Source organism: Numida meleagris, chromosome 17, assembly GCF_002078875.1.
Source record: "Numida meleagris isolate 19003 breed g44 Domestic line chromosome 17, NumMel1.0, whole genome shotgun sequence".
Taxonomy (NCBI): domain Eukaryota; kingdom Metazoa; phylum Chordata; class Aves; order Galliformes; family Numididae; genus Numida; species Numida meleagris.
Genome location: NC_034425.1, coordinates 10,545,882 through 10,563,918, shown reverse-complemented (window position 1 = coordinate 10,563,918; position 18,037 = coordinate 10,545,882). Strand labels below are relative to the sequence as shown.

Genomic DNA, 18,037 nt, shown 5'->3' with positions numbered 1-18,037 from the left:
GAAGCCTCGCTTTGCTCCGGTGGGAGGGATGTTTGCTGTTGTTTTTCCAGCTTTGTGCCTTCCTCGAGTCTTGTCTTTGCTGCTGCTATTTTCTGGGGACGCTGAAGAGGTGGAGATCGGTATTCAGAGCTCTCGGTACTTCAGAGTTGTTTGTTGAGTCTCGTGTGTTCCAGGAGAGGTAGGCAGCAGCATGAGGCTGTTTTCTCGGTGAGGCTGCATGGATAATAAATGCGTAAATATCCTCAACTGTCCTATATCTGTATCTTATGCTTGCAGAGTGGTGTGGAGTTGGATGCAGTCCACTGAATGAAATGAAATAAAGTAGTTTTGAAGACAGAGTGTTGCAGGAGGCTTTGGGAAGCAATTTATTTGTGGCAAGGTGTTAGTCTAGCAGTTAAAATTTTGTAGGTAAGTTGGTGTGGGTGCCCTATGGTACAGAGATGTGATAACTAACCCATGTGTGCATGGGCTTTGGCAACAGGTACCTAGCTACCAGGCAGCCTAGCACTGAGGGTCCTCAGTCAACAAACCCAGAGACCCAGGGAACGACAACAGGGGGATAAATCCTCAGCCTGGTATGGGAAACTGGCCATTGCCTTGTCCCAGGAGCTACACCAGCACTGGAGCATTGTCTCTGTGGAAGGGCTGGAGCAGGAGGAGCCCGGTACTGGGGATCTGCGCTTGCAGGTGGCCGCAGCTCCCAGTATTGCAGCAGGTGGGCTGAGCAATGCTGTGCTTGATGTGGGGTCCTATGAGGTGCTGGGATGTCTCTTCTGCTCTTGGCCCTGAACAAGACAGACTTCTCCTACTGTTGCCCTCTCTCTCCTTCTATGTGTTCTGTCCTCAAAATAGTGACCTCAATTGCTTAGAAGAAGCAGCACCCAGCATTATGTAAATGGCTGAGAGTGAACACTTTGGAAAGGGAGACGGCACATGTGGGCTGCCTGCCCTCCTGCTTGTGTGCTTGTCCCTGGGGCTTCAGAGTAGCCTGCCAGATGCACAGCCCTGAACCACGAGCAAGTTTCTCACTGCCCTGTTTGGGCAACCCAGGCACAGGGCAAAGCATGGGCTGGGAGACATGTACGGCTGCAGGATCCTGGGTCCTCTCCAGGATGCCCTGTACAGCTAGGACAGGCTTGATTGCATTCCCCCAAGCATGGTTACGCTACTGGTTTGCACGCAGTGCTCACTTGGGCCCAAGAGCATTCATTTATTGGATAAAGAATGTCTTGGGTCCCAGGGCACTGAGCTTTCATGGTAGCTTGGAGGACTGGGATTTGTCCCTGTACCAGATGGGAAAGGTGCCGGGCAAGTTCAGCCAGTCTCAGTGCCTCTGGAGGACTTAGGCAAAACCTCAGCTCCATTACTTGGATGCTGCTATTGGCAGAGGGGAGAGGGAGAAGTCGCAGTGACCTGGATCCCATTTATGGTTGTTGGGGAGTGCGCAGCGTGGACAGCCCCAAGGGCTGTGGGGACAGGGAAGGAGCAGTGGCAGCACCACTCGTCCATCCGTGGCCCCCCTAGAGGAGGCTTCCTCTACAGGTTCTTCCCTCTTCTTTTAACACAAGGATGAGCCAAGTCCTGCCCAGACTAAATATAGTCAAAGTATTTGTTCTTCGGCGTGGATACAAAAGCTATCATGACGGTGCCAGCCAGGAGGTAAATGGTCTTTGAGGGCTGACTCTGCTCTTCCCCTCCTCAGGTCCTGGGCTGCTGTGCCAGCCCGCAACAGGGCTCGTCTGTGTGCGGGGCTCCCCGTTGTGGCTGCAGCACCGTTTCTAAGAGGAATGCTGAAACAAAAGGGCTAATGAGCACCAGAGAGGAAGGATCTATAACTTCCAGATGGCAACAAGCCTGTAATCCCTCTGGGAAGGATTAGGGACTCATCAGCGTGGCAGAGCCTGGCGAGGGGAGCAAAGCAAGGCACCTCTGGGCTGCAGAGTCCAGCACAGGTTTGGCAGCATCCCGATGCTGACCCCACTGGCCATCCTGCCCTGAGCTGCCTCATTTGGTCTCAAAGCATTCTGTGGCAGCCAGGAGCTGATCCCACAGCACTGAACTCTTCTCGTTTTAATGGATGGCATGTTCTTCAGCCGAACCCCATCTGGGTCCTGCTGCTCGCAGTGAAGAAAGGGACTTCTGCTGCTGACAGGGAGACTTCTTCCTTCTACTTTTTATGTCCCGTGGGATTTTAAGGCATTCTTCTTGCTGGATTTCACCTCCTATCCAAGCATATTTTGAGGATTTACAGACTTATTTCCATGGCTTTATAAACTACTGGGATCTGAAGGCTTCTTCTTTCTGTGCCGATCCTCCCACCTGTCTACAATGGGTCGAGAGCAGGAACTGATCCAGGCTGTGAAGAATGGGGACATACCTGGTGTGCAGAAGCTGGTGGCCAAGATCAAAGCATCCAAGAGCAGTGAGTATCTGTGTGCGGGGCTGCTGGGTTCCTGGCTTCCTTTGGGCATCACTGCATGTCCTGAGCTACAAGCTGAGGCCATGGGCTCTGTGTGGGGCTCATTTCAGCATCTGAGCCGGGGTGCTAGTGCAGACTTTGAACCCACGTGGAAGAGTTATGCTGTGGTTAGAGGTGTGTATGCAGCCTGTGTTGATGAATGACTGAGCTGTAAATGATCCTCCCAGCAGGGCTTGGGTGCCCTTTGGGATCGGGACCAGGGGCCCTGAAGTGTGGGTAGTGAGCGGGGAAGGGGAAGTAGCAACAGAGGGGACCACGAAGCTGCCTGGGGGGATGTGGTACAAGGGGTCTTTAGCGATTGCCACTTACTTTGTATTTATCTTGTGAAAAATTATCATCCAAGCCAGTCAACTGGAACCAATTGTAAAGCCTTGAATTTCAGTCTGGTAATGTTTAACCCTTCAGCAGTGCTGATTTCTTTCGTGTGTGCTTGGGAAGGTCAGCTGTAAGCAGGCTTGAAGCAAATGGCAAGCTCGACCCATGCTAAGAATTTGATGGGCTAAGGACCCAGCTCCCACTGGTGTTGTGAGGGTCCTGGAGGACCCCGGTGTTTTGATGGTAGCTGACAACTCACAGAGGAAACGGGGGGTGTAAAGCGTGGAGGAGCCAACCTGGTGCTACAGAGCTTGCAGAGAGCTGAGTTTCATGAGTAGGAGCTCTTGCTGCTGCTTGCAACTTGTGGAGAGAAGGAAACTAGAAAAAGTAAATAAAAGGGCACTTGTCTGCCGTGTGTGACCAGGGAAAGCTGCACAGCTCCTGTGTGGGATGTGGGAGCCACTCTGGGCAAGGAGAGGCTGGAGAAATCCCTGTCCCATGCTTGCAGCCTGCGGGGATGACTCTGACTGGGAAGTAAGTACAGGCAAAACAGATCTGGAATAGGCTCCCTGCAGCAAAGTGTTCATAAAATCTCCCCAGAGAGCCCTCCTGGCTATGACTCTCATTGGGGCTGCATGTTGTGGGAGGGTCTCAGGGGTCTCTGCAGGAAAACTGGGGGGAAAAACTGGGGGGAGAGGGGAAAATCAGGCAGGAGAAAGAGCTCTAATTCTTAATCAGAGCAGCTCAGGGCAGAGAGGCTGGTGCTGAGAAACGTGAGTTAGGCTGGGGATTTAAAATGTGAGATGGGGATAAAATCCCCAGGATTGGCTACTGGAAGGCTTTGGCTGGGGCCAGAACTTTGCAAATCTGTCTGGGCTGCTATTTCCCACTGGAGCCAGCCCTGAGCCTGCTTTTGTCACAGAGGAGGCTGGGTGCCCCCTCCTTGGGTGACGGGACCAGGTGCCTTTGCCTGTGCTCACTGCTCAGGATCTGTGCCTGTTTGGGGCTGCAGCCTGTGTAGGGCAGATCTCAGGGCTGGAGCAAGACGGACTTGCTCATGCAGGAGGCCTGAAGGCCACTCCAAGGTAGTAAATAATGTCAGCAGATGCAGCCTGGGTCGCCAAGCTGGTGTCCTGTGGCCAGTCAGCACGGTGTGGGCAGGCTTGGGGCCCCCACAGCTCTCCTTGCCTGCATGCCAGGGGGGTGAGTTTACACTTGCTTCACCCAATATCTTTCTTCCTGTTAAAGCCCGTCTGTGTTTTCTCTGGCATCTTTCCTCCCCCTGGCCATGGGGCACCCACGTGAACGAGTGCATTGAACTCTCCTGTTGAAGCAGTGTCAGCAGGTCCTTCGCTATGCTTATTTTCACATTACTCCTATATACATTGGGGGAGCAAAAAGCCCAGACCCTGGAAAGGCACTGTCTGCAAGCCCTGAGCTACTGCATGGGGGGCAACTGCTGCCTATCCCTTATGCTTCCCTCTGCCTCCTCCTGCCCATGCCATGTGAGTAGAGCATTTGTTGCTCGTTAAAGTGTCTTTTCCATATGACAGACTGAGATGCTGATTTTTTTTTTTTAAATCCCTCTAAGAGTCCTTCTGCTGTCTCAATGGATTCAGAGCTCCATCACTGTGATTAGCCCTCCGGGACTTCCTGTGCCTAAAAAAGTCACCGCACATAAGCAAGAATCAAGTGCCAGTCCCGGTAGCGGGAGCTTCAGGGACACATTGTTTAATATTCACCGTGCGCAGCCCTCATCCCCACGCAAGCGCTGCTGTACAAGTGGGTCACAGCACCTATTATTGCAAAGCTGCTGGGGGTGTGGAGGAGGGAGGGGCAGAGAGAAAGTTTGGGTTGGGAGGATTAGAGTTAGCATGGGCAGACATCCTGCCTGCAGGAGGGGGACATGGCGATGATGCCGTGGTCACTCATAGCTGGAGAGGAGAGAGAGACTGCTCCCACTGCCCTGGCTGTGCTTTGTTGAGGTTCCCCTGAGCAGCAATAGAAACATCCTTCTTTTTAATTTCCTTCTCTCTCTTTCTCCCCTCCCCTCCGCGTCTGAGCACTGCAGAGTTTAATTGAAATTGTTAAACGACCCGTCACGGCTTTGGCCTTTCTCCCTGGCGATCAATCGCATCCCTGCCTGGTTGTGCTCACTAACAATGCGCAAGCACCAGGGCAGCTGTGCCGGGTGGCAGGAGTCCCTGAGAAGGGGCAATGGGGACCCGCAGACCATGTCCCCATCCCAGCTCACTGCAGCCACATCGGGGTGAAGGAGGCAGGCAGTGGGGACAGCTGCTGGGGGGGAGTTGTCCAAGGAGTGAGCCTTAACGCCTTGGTGATAGCCTAGAACTGGAGGTGCTGTGGAAGAGAACAGGAGCTGGACTCACTGTTTGCCTTTCTTAAGGGAGTGGTGAAGCTTTTTGTTTGAATGTGCATGAAGTGCAAAGAAAGTGCGACAGCTGAGCAAACTCATGCTAAACTCAAGGATGGAGAGTAAAGCCTGCCCTGCTGGGTTTTCACCCAGTGCTGTAGGAGGGCTGGTTGGCCTCAGCCTGCCACTGACCCCTTTTCAGCAGCTGCACTGGGGCTTTTGGAACTCCCAGACCTCAGATGTATCAAGGGCAGGGCGTGGGTGCCTGGGATTTGGATCCATCTGGGCTGTGACCTAACAGGCTGTTAAATGCAAGTAAAGCTCCTGGCAGGAAGCCTTGGCTTTATCCCCATGCCTAGCTTGGCACCTCACTGATGGCAGCCTGGGACACGGTGAATTTTTCCCCAATGCCAGCCTGCGGATGCTGTTGTGACCCATCTGGCTGAGGAGTGGGGTGATGCTGAGTGGGCTCTGCTGGCTGCAAGTCTGCAGCAGGCAGATGTGGGATAATTTGCTCCCTCTCCTTTAAATTTCCTCTTAATCTCTAGTAGCTGTATCAGCTTAAGCTCAAAAGGGTGAGCTTTAATATTTTGCCTGCTATTTGTTAACCTTTGCTGGTGCTTGGTGTCCCCATTTTCAGCAGAAACACCTGCCCTCTCTCTGAGTCCAGCAGGACTTTCTCCTTGCCTCAATGGCAGCAGTTCCCATGTTTGTGTGCGGTAAAAGTCGCTGCTTTTGCCAATCCAGGAGTTACTTTGTGATGCTGTTGGATGTGCCTTTGCACCAGCCAACGAGCCCAGCTCACCATCCCCACCATGCTGTTTGTGACTGTTCTGGAGGGAGCTTTGGGTCGTCCATCTGTGGGGAAGAGCAGGAACCTGCCTTGGGCAGCATTGTTACCATTTCCGGCTCTGTCGTACCCAGCTGGTGGTGGCAAAAGGACAGCTGGGCGCCTTGCCTGTTGTCATTCTGCACTGAACATCACAGCCTACTGGATCCGGCTCAGCCATCAAAGCCCACACGCAGCCCTCAACATGTTCCTCAAAGCCTGGGTTTCCAAGATAAGTTCCAAAGCATCCTTGCCATGGTCCTTTCTTCCAATTTGCATGTGCTGTAGATCTGACGGGCTGGGCCAGCTGCATGCAGGCTTGGAAAGCCTGTGGCATGCTCTGGGGCCACTGTGAATGATGCCACAGAGCCCTGCTGAACTGGGCAAAGCTCTACATCCTGTTGAGACCCAGCCCAGAGCGAGGAGAGGCACCATGCCTAGGAGAGCCCACCTGGCAGTGGCCCTGTGCTGGGAAGCTCACTGCCCGCAGCCTGCTGAAATGTGCTTCCAGCCAGCCCACAGTGGGCGGGAGGAGGAGAAGGAGGCTTCAAAGGCTCCTGCAAGCACGGCTGCCTTCCTGCTTCAGGGATGGTGGCGAGACTGCAGCTGCACAGCACAGGAGGGCTTCTGTCCTTTCCTCATCCCACAGCTCCTGGTCTCCCTTGGGGAAGTCTCCTCCAGCAGTCATGTGCCAGCCTGCAGTGTGCTCAGTGGTTTGTTGTTTTTTTTTCTCACCTTCTTTTCCATCACTATCACAAATGTTGGCTGTCCCAGCTCAGCTGTGGGTTTTAGCCCTTTCTATTTCTTTTTTCTCACAGGGAAGAAAGAGCCCCACACGGGCAGCGGCAGCAAAAGCAGTGAGCACGCGCTCACTTTTCAAAGCTGGCCTCTCACAGTTGTTGTCTTTGGAAAGGGGCCACTGCTGGCCCTGAATGGGGCCCAGCTGCCACCAGTGCACCCAGAGTCCAGGAAAGCATCACTGTGCCAAGCATGAGAGATAAGCCACCAGCAAACAGCGTTGCAGGGGTGGATGGCAGGCAGCAGATTCAGCACCCAGCCTGGTGGATATGGCCCCATTGTCCTGCCCCGCTCTGCACCCTATGTTCACAGATCCACATCACCGGCATTCTGGGTCTGTATTTCTGTCCCCTCCTTTGAAAGTGCTTTTGCAGTCTTCAACACCTTGCTGCAGCCTGTGCCACTTACAGCTGCATTTCTTCCTGTCTGAGTGAAGTAGTAGGAAAAGGAAGAAAAGGTTTAAGTGTGGGGAATTATCCCTAAGGGATGTGCAGGGGGCTGCTTTGGGGCATTGCTGCCTTCACCTTTGTGCAGCCTGGGGACTGGCCTGTCTCTCCTGGGAATCAGAAGCAGGCTGAGAGCAATCCCAAGCACAGCATGCAGGAAGCTGAGGTTCAGAGCAGGAGAGGGATTTCTGCCACTCAGGCACCTTGTGGTGACTCAGCCCTCGACTTGGGGCTCTACTTCCATCTTACAAGAGCTGCAGAGGCTGTTTCAGGTGCCTGGCTTGGAAGCGTGGCATGATTTGGATGTTAGTAGCTCCAAAACAGGCAGTTAGGGAAGCCCTTAGCAGCCCAGGACAGCATGTGCCTGGCTGCTGGAGGAGTGCAGGCTGTAATGGAGACAGTGCTCCCCAGGGCAGAGCAGGAGAAGCAGCAAGGACATTGCTGACACTTGTGTCCCATCTTCTGTTTGCCGAACTGGGACATGCTGTAGGGCGCAGGGTTCCCTGCAAGGAGGTGGTGCATGGTGGATAGAGGTGATCTGAGTGGCAGCTGTGCGCTGTCATCTTCTAACCCAGGATCATTCGAGCCTCCCCAGTCTGCCCATGGCATTGGAAGGGAGCAGGCGGTCCTGGTGACTGCTCTTTGCCAACCCAGAGCAGTAGGGACAGGACTTGGCAATGCCCAAGTGCTGCACAGGGCTGGTGCATGTTGGGAGCCACCTCTCCTACACACCTCACCCTCTGCCACGTACTTGGACATTGCCCCACATGTGTCTGTGCTGCTGGCTTTCTGCCACCCAGAGGGAAGCTGCCTCTGGTTTAAAAGCTCTGACATTCTCCTTGTGAGGCTGAAGATCTCAGGCTGCAACCTAGAAAAGCCGCCCAAAGTGTATTCTGCACCATCGGCATTAGCCCCTTTGGAGCACGGACAAAGCTGTCCCCAGGGACTGAACCATGCCAGCGGCTTGCCTCCTGCCACCTCTCCTGGGCTGAGGGTGAGACCTTTTCTCCAGGACAAGGAGAACTATCGAATTCTAGCAGCAGTTGACAGCATCTCTTGAGGAAGATGGTTCCCAGCTGGCTGGGAGTGCATGGCAGCATCGTGGGAAGGCCAGGAAGAGTTAAAGAGGTGCTTGGTGCTGTGCGTGTGTGTGTGCATGCACGCGCCCTGCTTTGTTTTTAAAAGTGCTTTGGCTGGCCTGGCCCTATGCCAGTCTCGGGGCCGCCACTGGCAAAACACAGCTTCAGTGAAGAAGTATGAAAGGGCAGAAACTGAATAACAATAAACCACCTTTTCTGGCTCCTGCAGGAGGCAGGGGGTGGGGAGCTGAAGGGTGGAAGCTGCAAGCTTGCTGCTTCCCCCACATTGTGCCTCAGATTCCCCCAGAATCACACCCTGGCTAGAGAGGCAAGGATCTGCCTGAACCTCAGGCTGCAACGTTGCCTGGCCTCGCCAAGGTGTCCCGATGAGTCACAGACCTGTCTGGAGATGCCTAACCTGCTTGGAAATGGCTCTGCTGAAGCGATCTTTACCCTGCTGGGGAGGGGCCGGATGTTCTCACCCATCTCTCACTCCTGTGAAATGCCCTGGGCTGCAGCACCCTGTGTGCAGGATGGATGCACGGTCACCACAAGCTGTTTGCAACCCAAGGGAGAGAGAGGTTGGAGCAGCAAATCAGCACTGCTTCAATGGCAAGATAAGGGAGCCAGGCAAACCTGTACGCATGGCAGGTACGTGGCTCCTGTGGCTTCCCAGGCCTGGTGCAGCATGTCTGGGTGTGCTTCCTCAAAGCCCTGCCAGTGCTGGCACAGCTTCCCCACAAGGCCCCAGCCAAATGTGGGAAGAGAGCACGTGTTCCCCTTGCTGTGCTCAGGAGCAGAGAACGAGCCAACCCTGCTGGCATCTGTGCCATGGGCTGTGAAAACTCTGGGGATTTCATAGTGCTGCCTTTCACCACGAGCACTGCCGGTGATGGCAGTCACATTACACACCTTGGCATTTCTGTCTCTGTGCACAGGGACTCTGTAGCACAGACCTCGTGACCAGTGAGGAGGTGGCCATGTGTACACTGGCAGTAAGGACAGCATGGGGTGGCTTGAGCTTTCCATTTTGCAGATGGCTTTTGTCCTCTTGGAGCATCGGTCTCAAGGTCTTCCCCAGCTCCTGTCCTTCCTCTCTTTCCCTCCAGCAGCCTAGCTCAGGTCTTGGTCTCATCCTTTGGCAAGGACAGGTGTAGATAAGAGGGTTTTCAGGCTTGGGCTGAATTGGGTTAAGCACCCATAGGGAGAGCATGGACTAGGAATCCCTGGACCTTTCCCCACCTCTTCAGGGCCTCTCCACTGCCACCCCAGACGGTGCGGGCTGGGTCACACCATGCTGCAGTAAGGCCACGTGTGCGCTGCTGGCCTCAACAGCCTCCAGAAGAGAGGACTCTGGAGAGGACTCGAGTCCTCTGCAGTGCCTAATGATTGCCAGCAGCGTAGGGCAGTTGGGATTGCTCTGGGCACAAGCCCAGGGTAGTCTGGTTGGCCTGAAATACCTCAGGTTTGGTATTGTTCAGACTGGTGTGAAGGGAAGAGCTGCTCCTGTCTTCCTCAAACAAGCTCCTGGTTATTCTGTCAGTTTAAAAAGAAGGGGAATGTACCTCCTTGCTAGTGGAAGAGGCTGTGCGGCACTGGGAAGTCAGCAACGTCCCGGCAGCCGGTAGGGATCTGAGCTGCCCCGGACGTTTGCTTGTTAACTAAGCCATGTCCCAGAGCAGGGCTGAGCTCTGGCCAAGCAAGGAGGTGTGATTGACACTGTCCTTACTTGTAGCCTAGCTCTGTGACAGAGGTACATGGCTGAACCCCATAGCAGAGTGATTATAGGGACATCCCTGTGGCTGTGCTGCCCTGATGGCATTTTTATTCTCCTGTGAAGGTGTAAGGAGTGTGTGGTGCACTTGCCTTAACCAAGGCTGGTGAGATGTGGCCATGCAATGCTCAGCTGCCTCTGGACCCCTTTGAGGGGTCCCCAAACTTGCCCGGCCCCAGGGAGGAACCCTGCTACCTCTTGCATTCCCCTGAGGCAGTGCTCCCCGATGCGGCATCTGTCTCTATGGTTATATGTAGGAGTGTATGCTGGACTGCACGTGAGCCTGGCGTGAATGGGGGTTTCCAGCTCTGCCCCCTGCAAGTTATGGCTCTGCTCCATACCATTGCACCCTGCTGTGAACACCGATGCCTTTTTATGGCCAAATTCATGCTGAATGCAACCCTGGATGTTTTCCTGGCTAGAGTGCATGTAAGCCCCATGGTGAGGAGGGTGGGCTGGTTCAGTGTGGTGCCTTTTCCTATGAAAATGAGCTGGTGTGACCCTTTTTCCCCCTTCACACTCCCTTTTCCTCCTCACCACTCCCTCTGGGGGATGCTGTGAGGCAGCAGGTGGGGTTTCTGTGCTCGGCTCCCAGGTCCTGCCTTTGCTGCCAACTTGGGCTTGCCAGGGCCGTTCCTGACACGCACCCGCTGTGCTGGGAAGGCATAAACAGATCAGGTTCCTGGCAGGGGTCCAGGGACCAGGCAGGCCTTGGCTTGTGGCCCAGCACCGCTCAGTTGTGTTGGGGTGTGGGAAGCACCAAGGGAGGGTGATGGAACCAAGGGGACAATCCCTGACCCTGGTGTAGGTTGGCCCTTATGCAGTATGTAGCAGGGGACAGGGCTGCTCTGTGTCGCCCTTGTCCCCAGCTGGTTCTGAGCATCTGCCGGCGGTCTCTGGAACAGCCATGGGGCCACGAACCTGGGCTGGGCGATGTGAGGAACCCATGGCCCCTGAGCAGCTGTGGTACAGGGGGTCAGGAATGCGGGGCCCAGAATAACTCAGCAGCCGCTGAGGCCCACGGCAGGGTGGATGCAGTGCCCCTGATGTATGTTCCTGTTCCATCATGGGGACAGGAAGATGCCTGCCCCACAACGTATGGCATCTGGGGACCTGCAGCTTGGTGAAGGCACCACAGCCCTGTGACACAGCGAGGCAGCTGTCTTACCTCTCCTGTGGCAGGGATAAGGAGAGCAGAGAGGAGTCCTCTTGGGCTGCTTGTTCCAGACTGGAAGAAACTCTGCCTGTGCCGGCAGGGACAGATCTCTCCGTTCCCCTTCCTGCTGTGACCTCGCAAAAGGGGATGGGACAGCAAGGAGGGATTGGTGTCTCCTGTACCCAAGCCTTTCCTGACTTGCCCTTTCCATTGTCTGAGATGGAGTTTGCAATCCACATCGTCCCCTGCTGTGTGGGAATGTGGAGCTGTCGGTGTTTGATAAGATCCCATTGCGCTGTCCCAACACAGATGCCATCACCAGCTGCAGCACTGGCTCTTGCAGGAGCTAGGGCTGAGTGTTGCTCAGCCAGCATCCCCGGGTCTGGAGGCCATGTGTCAGCTCTGTCCAGGGGGGAAGAAAAAGGTTTGCTGGAGCTGCTTAGGTCAGGTTGTGACTCAGATCGAGCCGTATCTGTGGTGTTCTGCATGTGTGCTGCAAGGTGGCTGCGGGAAGCAGAGCGCCTCTACTTTGGTCTTGGCTACACTGGAGAGGCAGCATCCCCTCGGGACAGGGGATCCTTGTCTCATAAAGATGGAAAACTGGTCCCCTGAAAGTGTCTGCTGTCTTCCTCATCCCCTGCCCAGCCAAAGCCGCGCATCCCGGGGGATCTGCCGGTGTGTTCATGAGTGGGGCTGGCTGGCAGCAGCACCTGCTCACGGGTCAGAGTTTAGAAAAGTCACCTGCAAGGTATTTTTAAACACTTGTGACTTCAAACCCCATCCGCACAGCCACAAGCTGGGAGCAGCAGTTTGAGGTTCTGGAGTTCTCAGCTGCGGATGGTTCATTAACTGGAGCAGCGAGCTGGCAGAAGGGGAAAATTCAGTTTGAGGCCACTTCAGTGCTGGGGCAGAGCCTTGATTCAGAGTGGTGACTTAACCCATGGCCTTTCTGGGTGACCTTGAGTGAATGGCTTCACCTCCTGGTGCCTCCCCTCCCATCCTGTGTGTGTCTTGCCCAGATTAGAAAACATACAGGGTGGGGACAGCAGTTCTATCTACCCTGGCAGCTCCTGCTCCAGGCGTACAGCCACTTCCCTGAGGCCAAAGGGTGAGGAAGTCACAGGATTTCCAGCCACTGCTGCGTGCTTTGAGGACCGGCTCTACTGGCTGGAGCAAGTCCCTAATGCCAGCTGCCATGTGCAAGGGACAGCAGAGTCTCTGTGGTTTCTGAACTGGGGCAGATGGGGACAGAGCACCTTCAGGCAGCATCAGCCTGGTACCCCAGCCTCAGCCTGGCCCTGCTATCCCCAGGAGTTGCACAGTTTACTGTTGCTGTAGCTTTGGATCCTTGCTTCAGTCCCTTGAACTCACAGGTTTTTGTTGGCCACTCTTGACTGCGCTGTATTTTATGTGGGGCTGTCATTAGAACCATGAAATAGTTACGTGCTCCTTTGGAGTGTCAAAGCTCGCCAGGTGTAGGTGGGTTGCTGTGACCCTGCCCACCCTCACCTGCCTTAATCCTCCTGTGCAGGACAAGCCCTTCGGCTGCTGCTCCTGGCGCTTACCTCGCATGTCTGGCACCAATGCCCACGGGCATGCACTGGCTCTGGAGGGGGCACATGGAGGCACCTGAAGAAGGGGGTTGCCCCATGCAGGACTGCCTGGTGTTATTATTGGGGTTGTTCTCCTTGCTCTGGCTCCCTTTGTGCTGACGTGCACATTGCTTGCACGGTCTTCCACATCCTGCTTCCACCCTTTTTTCTTTCCATTGAATGTCTGCCTGTCAGATCATTTTTCCCCAGATGCTATACTTCGCAGTTTTCCCAAGTTGAATTTGCCTGTTTGTTCCCTGCTGCCTTCCCAATCTCTCTAAGGCCCTTTGTATTATTTCTGTCCTCAATGATCAGTTCAGCATTCTCCACAGATTACAATTTACCATTTTCTTGGCATCACATTATTGAAAAAGCTGAGGATGTTGCTGCAGCCCCTTTGCCTGGGCACACGGGGATTGACAGCCCTTTCCCCGGCTTCCAGGGGAGTTCTTACTGGACCAGCTGAACAGGAGCCAAAGCACATTGTTAATGCCAGAGTAAATATTTTTGCTGATGCCTGCATCTTGCAGCCCCATATGTGACCTCAGCCCCATGGAGTTTCCAGTGTGTTACCTCTGGCACAGGTGGTGCTCACCTCTGTCCTTTCCAGGGCGGCTGCAGAAGCCACACTTGGCTGCTGGCCCCCCCTCTATCGCCCCATCTCTTCCTGCTGCAGAAGGTGTACTGTCCCTTCGGAAGGATGGGGGAAATGGAAAAGGCTCCACCTCTTCCCTCAGCAAATACAGCTCCTCTGAATTCACATCCTGCAGAGCGAAATAGCAAGATCCCAGCCGGGACCATGACTTCACTTCCCGGTAACGCATTTCCCCAGCCAGCTGGGAAAGGAGCCTCCATATCTCTGAATGAGCTGCCTGGCTTCCCCCACCCAAAGTCTTTAGCATATGTTTCCAGCCTGACGGGCTGGGGGATGTGGAGCGAAGATTTCAGCTTCATGGGAAGGGGAGCTCCCAGTTGGTTGCAGCACGTCAGATCTCAGCCATGGGGCTATAGGCACCTTGGTGCTCAGGGGGGACGGTCTTGCACTGGTGCAAACCCCAAGGTAGCAGAAGGAGATGGAGTGAGCCCCCTTCATCCTACTGATGTCTTTCTGGGTTCTGAAACCTGCAGCAGGAGCACATGGTTTTCTTTTGCAAGGAAAAAGGTGACTCCAGACACATCTTTTCAAAGGGATTCTTTTTCATTGCTTCCTCTCCTTGGTCCTGGCCCCATTCATCTCCTCTGAGACCATGAATTCTTGGGAGTAGAGAGGCAAGAGCTCCACCTTCTTAGCGGCACAGATGGGGACAGGGCTTCCGACTTTACTTTTTTCCTTTCATTGTTCTGGGAGTGTTTGCTTTGAACAAGCTGCTTGTTTTTTCCTGCTTTGCTTGGGGGGAAACAGCAAGGGGGAAACTGGGGGTCTGGCCAGAGGTCCCTGCAGATGGCTGGGGCTGTGCTGTGTGGAGGCGCTGCCCCTGCTGTTTCCGACCTCTTTAAAATACTTAATTGTTGGATTTTCCCTGTGAAATACCAAAGAAGGTAAAAGTCTCCCAGGTGATACCATGATCCTGCTGCCATGCTCCCACACGCTTGCCTTTGCCCATCAGTATCTGTGGGTCCCCCAGAGCAAACCACGGAGGAAGGCAGAAACTTTGGGCCTCTGCTGTCTGCTCAGAAATGGGACTTCAGCTCCTTCAGTGCAGTCATAGCACAAGAGTGCCCAAGGGGGTTATTCCAGCTGGATCTGGGGCTGAAACTGGGAGCAGTGCTTGTTTGCACTGGGTACTGTGCAGCCTGCAGGGCTGGGTCTGGTGCATCTTATACCTGAGTTTGGGAGGCTTCTCTCACCATCCGCAGGGACAGCTGGGTGGCTTCTTCCTGCCAGGGAAGCTGAGTCCAGCACTGGGCTCAGCGTTTGAGGTGCAGGCTGGTGTCTGTGGGGTCGGGAGGCTTTGCTCTCACACAGCCTCTGTCCCAAGCTTGCTGGGTGGCTTTGGCTGCGTTTCTTTATGTCTCTGTGGTCGAGTTCCTTCCCTATCAAAGTGGGCAAATCTCTTCCTAACCTGTTGGGAAACAGCACTTTAAATAGCAGGTTTGTGCTGGGCAGCTGTGCTGGGAGGAGCTGGGTGTGGGTGGCCGTGGCGGACATGCCTGTGGATGGAGGCATGGCAGGAAGGGGATCATTTCTGCAGAGGACGGATGGATGGATGTCACCTCTTCATGCCACATTTCCTTGAGAGGTATAAGGTCTGTCCTGATCCCCAGCCAAACCCAAGCAAGGTGAGCATCTCCTTCTCTGCAAGCAACCAACAAATGGTTCAGTGCTCCAGAGGGACCATGTTCATCTCTACTGTGGTGCTTGAGGGGACGGCAGGTGTCCCCACAGAGGTGAGGTGAAAGTCATGAGTGACTCATGGAGCCCAGAGTGCTGGTGCAGGGGGTGCCGGCAGTGCTGGGCAAGGGCAAGCCTGACTCCACACAGACAGCACTGGGCAAGTGCCCCAGGGAGTTAAATATGGGTTTGTGCCAGACCGGGTGCCAGTGGTGCTGTGAGGTACCTGCCCTGGCAGAATGCCCCCTTGGATGTCCCCGTGCCACACAGTACAACCCCATGGAATGGAGGCAGTCCATCCCCATGGGGAAACTGAGGCATGGGGCAGCAGCACACTGCATGGGTGAGCTGCTGGTGAGCTGCTTTGCAACACGTTTATGGGAACATGCGGCCCCAGCTCTCCCTGCCAAGTGCCTTAGAGCCAGCTCCCTCCCCACCAGTGATGCAGGGCTGGAAACTGCTGTGACCAGGAATCCAAAATGCCGAGAAGCAGTACATTCCCCCAGCTGGGGTGGAGCAATTAGCTATGAGGGTTGTGGCACAGTATCAGAGTGGAGCCTTTGCCATGGCCATATCCTGATGAGTATGTGGGCCCTGCACTTGTGAGCAATTTTCTGGAGCTCTCTGGAGGTGTTTCCTGCCTGCCACTTGGTGGCAAGATGCTGCACAGGAGCTAGCTGCCTTCCCTCAAGGCCTTGCTCAGCCCTGGTCAGTGCTGCCAAGCCCTGTCCAGCCTGGGCATGAGCAGGTGAGTGCATTGGGTGTAGGATGGGGTCAGCGGGACCCTCGGGAGGAGCACGGGGCTAAGCATGGAGGACACGTCTCTAGAGTTAACCTTTGGGAAGGGCAGAGCTGTCCTTTTCGCTGAAATTCTCTCCAGCAGGGCTTTCTGCATTTCAGTGTCCGTTCTGTGCTTTTGTGGTCTTGGTCCAGATTAAGCCTTTATGGAGGTGAGCATGTGCCCAGGAGCATGTTGGCCAGGCCTGTGGGTACTCCAGCCCCAGTTCAGTCCCAAAGGAGGTGATGCATCTGGGAAGGATCCAGCTGCCACATCACAGTGCCATGGTTGGATTGACCCCACATTATTTGGCTTCCTTTTAATTATGCATTTGCATGATGAACGTGCCTTCCCCTTTTCAGCCCTGGTTTCTGGCAGAGGGGCTGCATGTCTCCCAGTCTGCTTGGCTGCAAGGAAGGATGCTCCTTCCCTAGGACCCCATCTGATTTCAGTGGGGCTTGAGCTGCTTCAGCCCGAGCTGAAGCCCAGTTGTCAGACTCTTTTTCATAGGGAACAGCACAGAAATCTTTCAAAGCATTTAAACCCGGCTCATCAGCAATAGTTCTGCCTGGAAAAGCAGAGGAGTGGCCTCATTTCTTGGCCCCTGCATACCTTTCCCTTTCTTTCCCATTTTACTTTAGCACATGAATTCCAGAGATGTTAATCCTCTGTCAGCCCCTCGATGGAGAATACAACGTCCTCTCTGTGTGGGAGGAAAGAATTCATTCGAATTAATTGCGGGAAGGAGTGGGGAGCTGGGGCGCATACTCAAGCCTGGGACCAGGGTGGGGTGAGCGTCCTCTGCTGCTCCGTAGCCATGAAGAGTGGGGAGGGACGGGCAGGGGGTGGGATGGTTGTGGTGGCACAATCCTGGCATTCACGGCCAGAGGCTTCAGGTTCTGACTGCGCCATAAAAATGCCGTTTGTGTGGGCTTTGGGCCTGGCCTTGGCAGGCAAGGACAGTGAGTGGGGGGCGAAATGGCCCTGCTCAGCGCTTCTAGGGCACTGCTGCTTATAAAGGGGAGGGAAGCACCATCCCACACTGAGTGGTAGGAGCTGCAGGGTGCAACCCATCCCAGGGCCTTGGGGGTGCACAGAGATGAGGCAGGAAGGACAGAGGGGAATGGATCTGAGCTAGAATGGGCTCAGCATGGTGGAGGGAGAGTCCGTGAAGGTGAATTGTGGAGGTGAACGTGGAGCAAGAGAGGGGAGACATCGCGGGGATGGGGCAGGCACTGTTCTGCACACTGGGAGGTCAGTGTGGCATGGGATGTGGGTCCTGGTGGGTGTCCTGTTCAACTGCAGGGACTCTGCCTGTGGCCTTGACTTTCATCTCTTGTCTCTGCAGAGCTCCTGGGATCTGCCAAGCGCCTGAATGTGAACTACCAGGATGCGGATGGGTGAGTGCTCCCCACCCCATGAGGCTGCTGGTTGCCTCAGCACTTTCAGAGAGGAAGGGAAGGGTTTCCTTGGGGCAGCTCTCCTCAATGCCCTCTTGCTTCTGTGTGGGTATTGTGAAGTTTTCAAAGTTAACTGCTGAGCCTTGAAAACACAGCAGTATCTCAAGACAGTGCTACTTTATGGAGCCAGTGCAAGCCCTACAGAGGCAGACGAAAGCCTGGGTGGATCTGAGCTCTTCTGCATTCCCTTTTGTAGGGCTGAGGCTGAAATGTGTTCTGGTGGTGTCCTGAGTGGGTAACATGCTGAGGAGCATCGTCCAGCCAGCCACAGCACAAGCACATGCTTGTGTACATATTTAACGTCCCAAAAGCAAAATCCCTGTATCTAGGGGGGTTAAAGAAGGAAAAGATGAGGTTGCTAAGTGACCACAGCATATTTGTACAGCTCATCACTTCCAAAATCTAAGCACTTAATAAGCTGGGTACCGAGAGTTAAGGAAACCACAGAGGCCTGTGAAATAAATAAGCATATTATTCTTATTGAGTTAACTCTGATCCATCAACTAGTAGCATTGGTTTAAGTATTGTTGTTGTACCTAATTTCAATGTGTTTTCTTTTCAAGGATTCTGTAGGAGGAGGTGTCAGTGCTAGCAGGCCAAGAGGAGGTTGAAAAGGGTGGCCGTC

At 54.4% G+C, this 18,037-nt stretch overlaps 1 protein-coding gene across 12 annotated transcripts in view; it reads left to right on the top strand.

The window, feature by feature from the left end:
• CASKIN2 (CASK interacting protein 2) overlaps positions 1-18,037 on the top strand; it is a 50,848-nt gene that overhangs the window by 21,279 nt on the left and 11,532 nt on the right. For 8 of the 12 annotated variants that reach the window (XM_021415110.1, XM_021415113.1, XM_021415115.1 and 5 more), the window contains exons 2-3: positions 1,703-2,422; positions 17,301-17,352. In XM_021415110.1, coding sequence (XP_021270785.1) covers positions 2,329-2,422; positions 17,301-17,352 — 146 coding nt within the window. In that variant the 5' untranslated portion in view covers positions 1,703-2,328. Of the gene's footprint in view, positions 1-14; positions 409-1,702; positions 2,423-2,442; positions 3,329-17,300; positions 17,353-18,037 lie in introns of those variants that run through there. The other 4 variants (XM_021415109.1, XM_021415111.1, XM_021415118.1 and 1 more) reach the window with 4 other exon arrangements.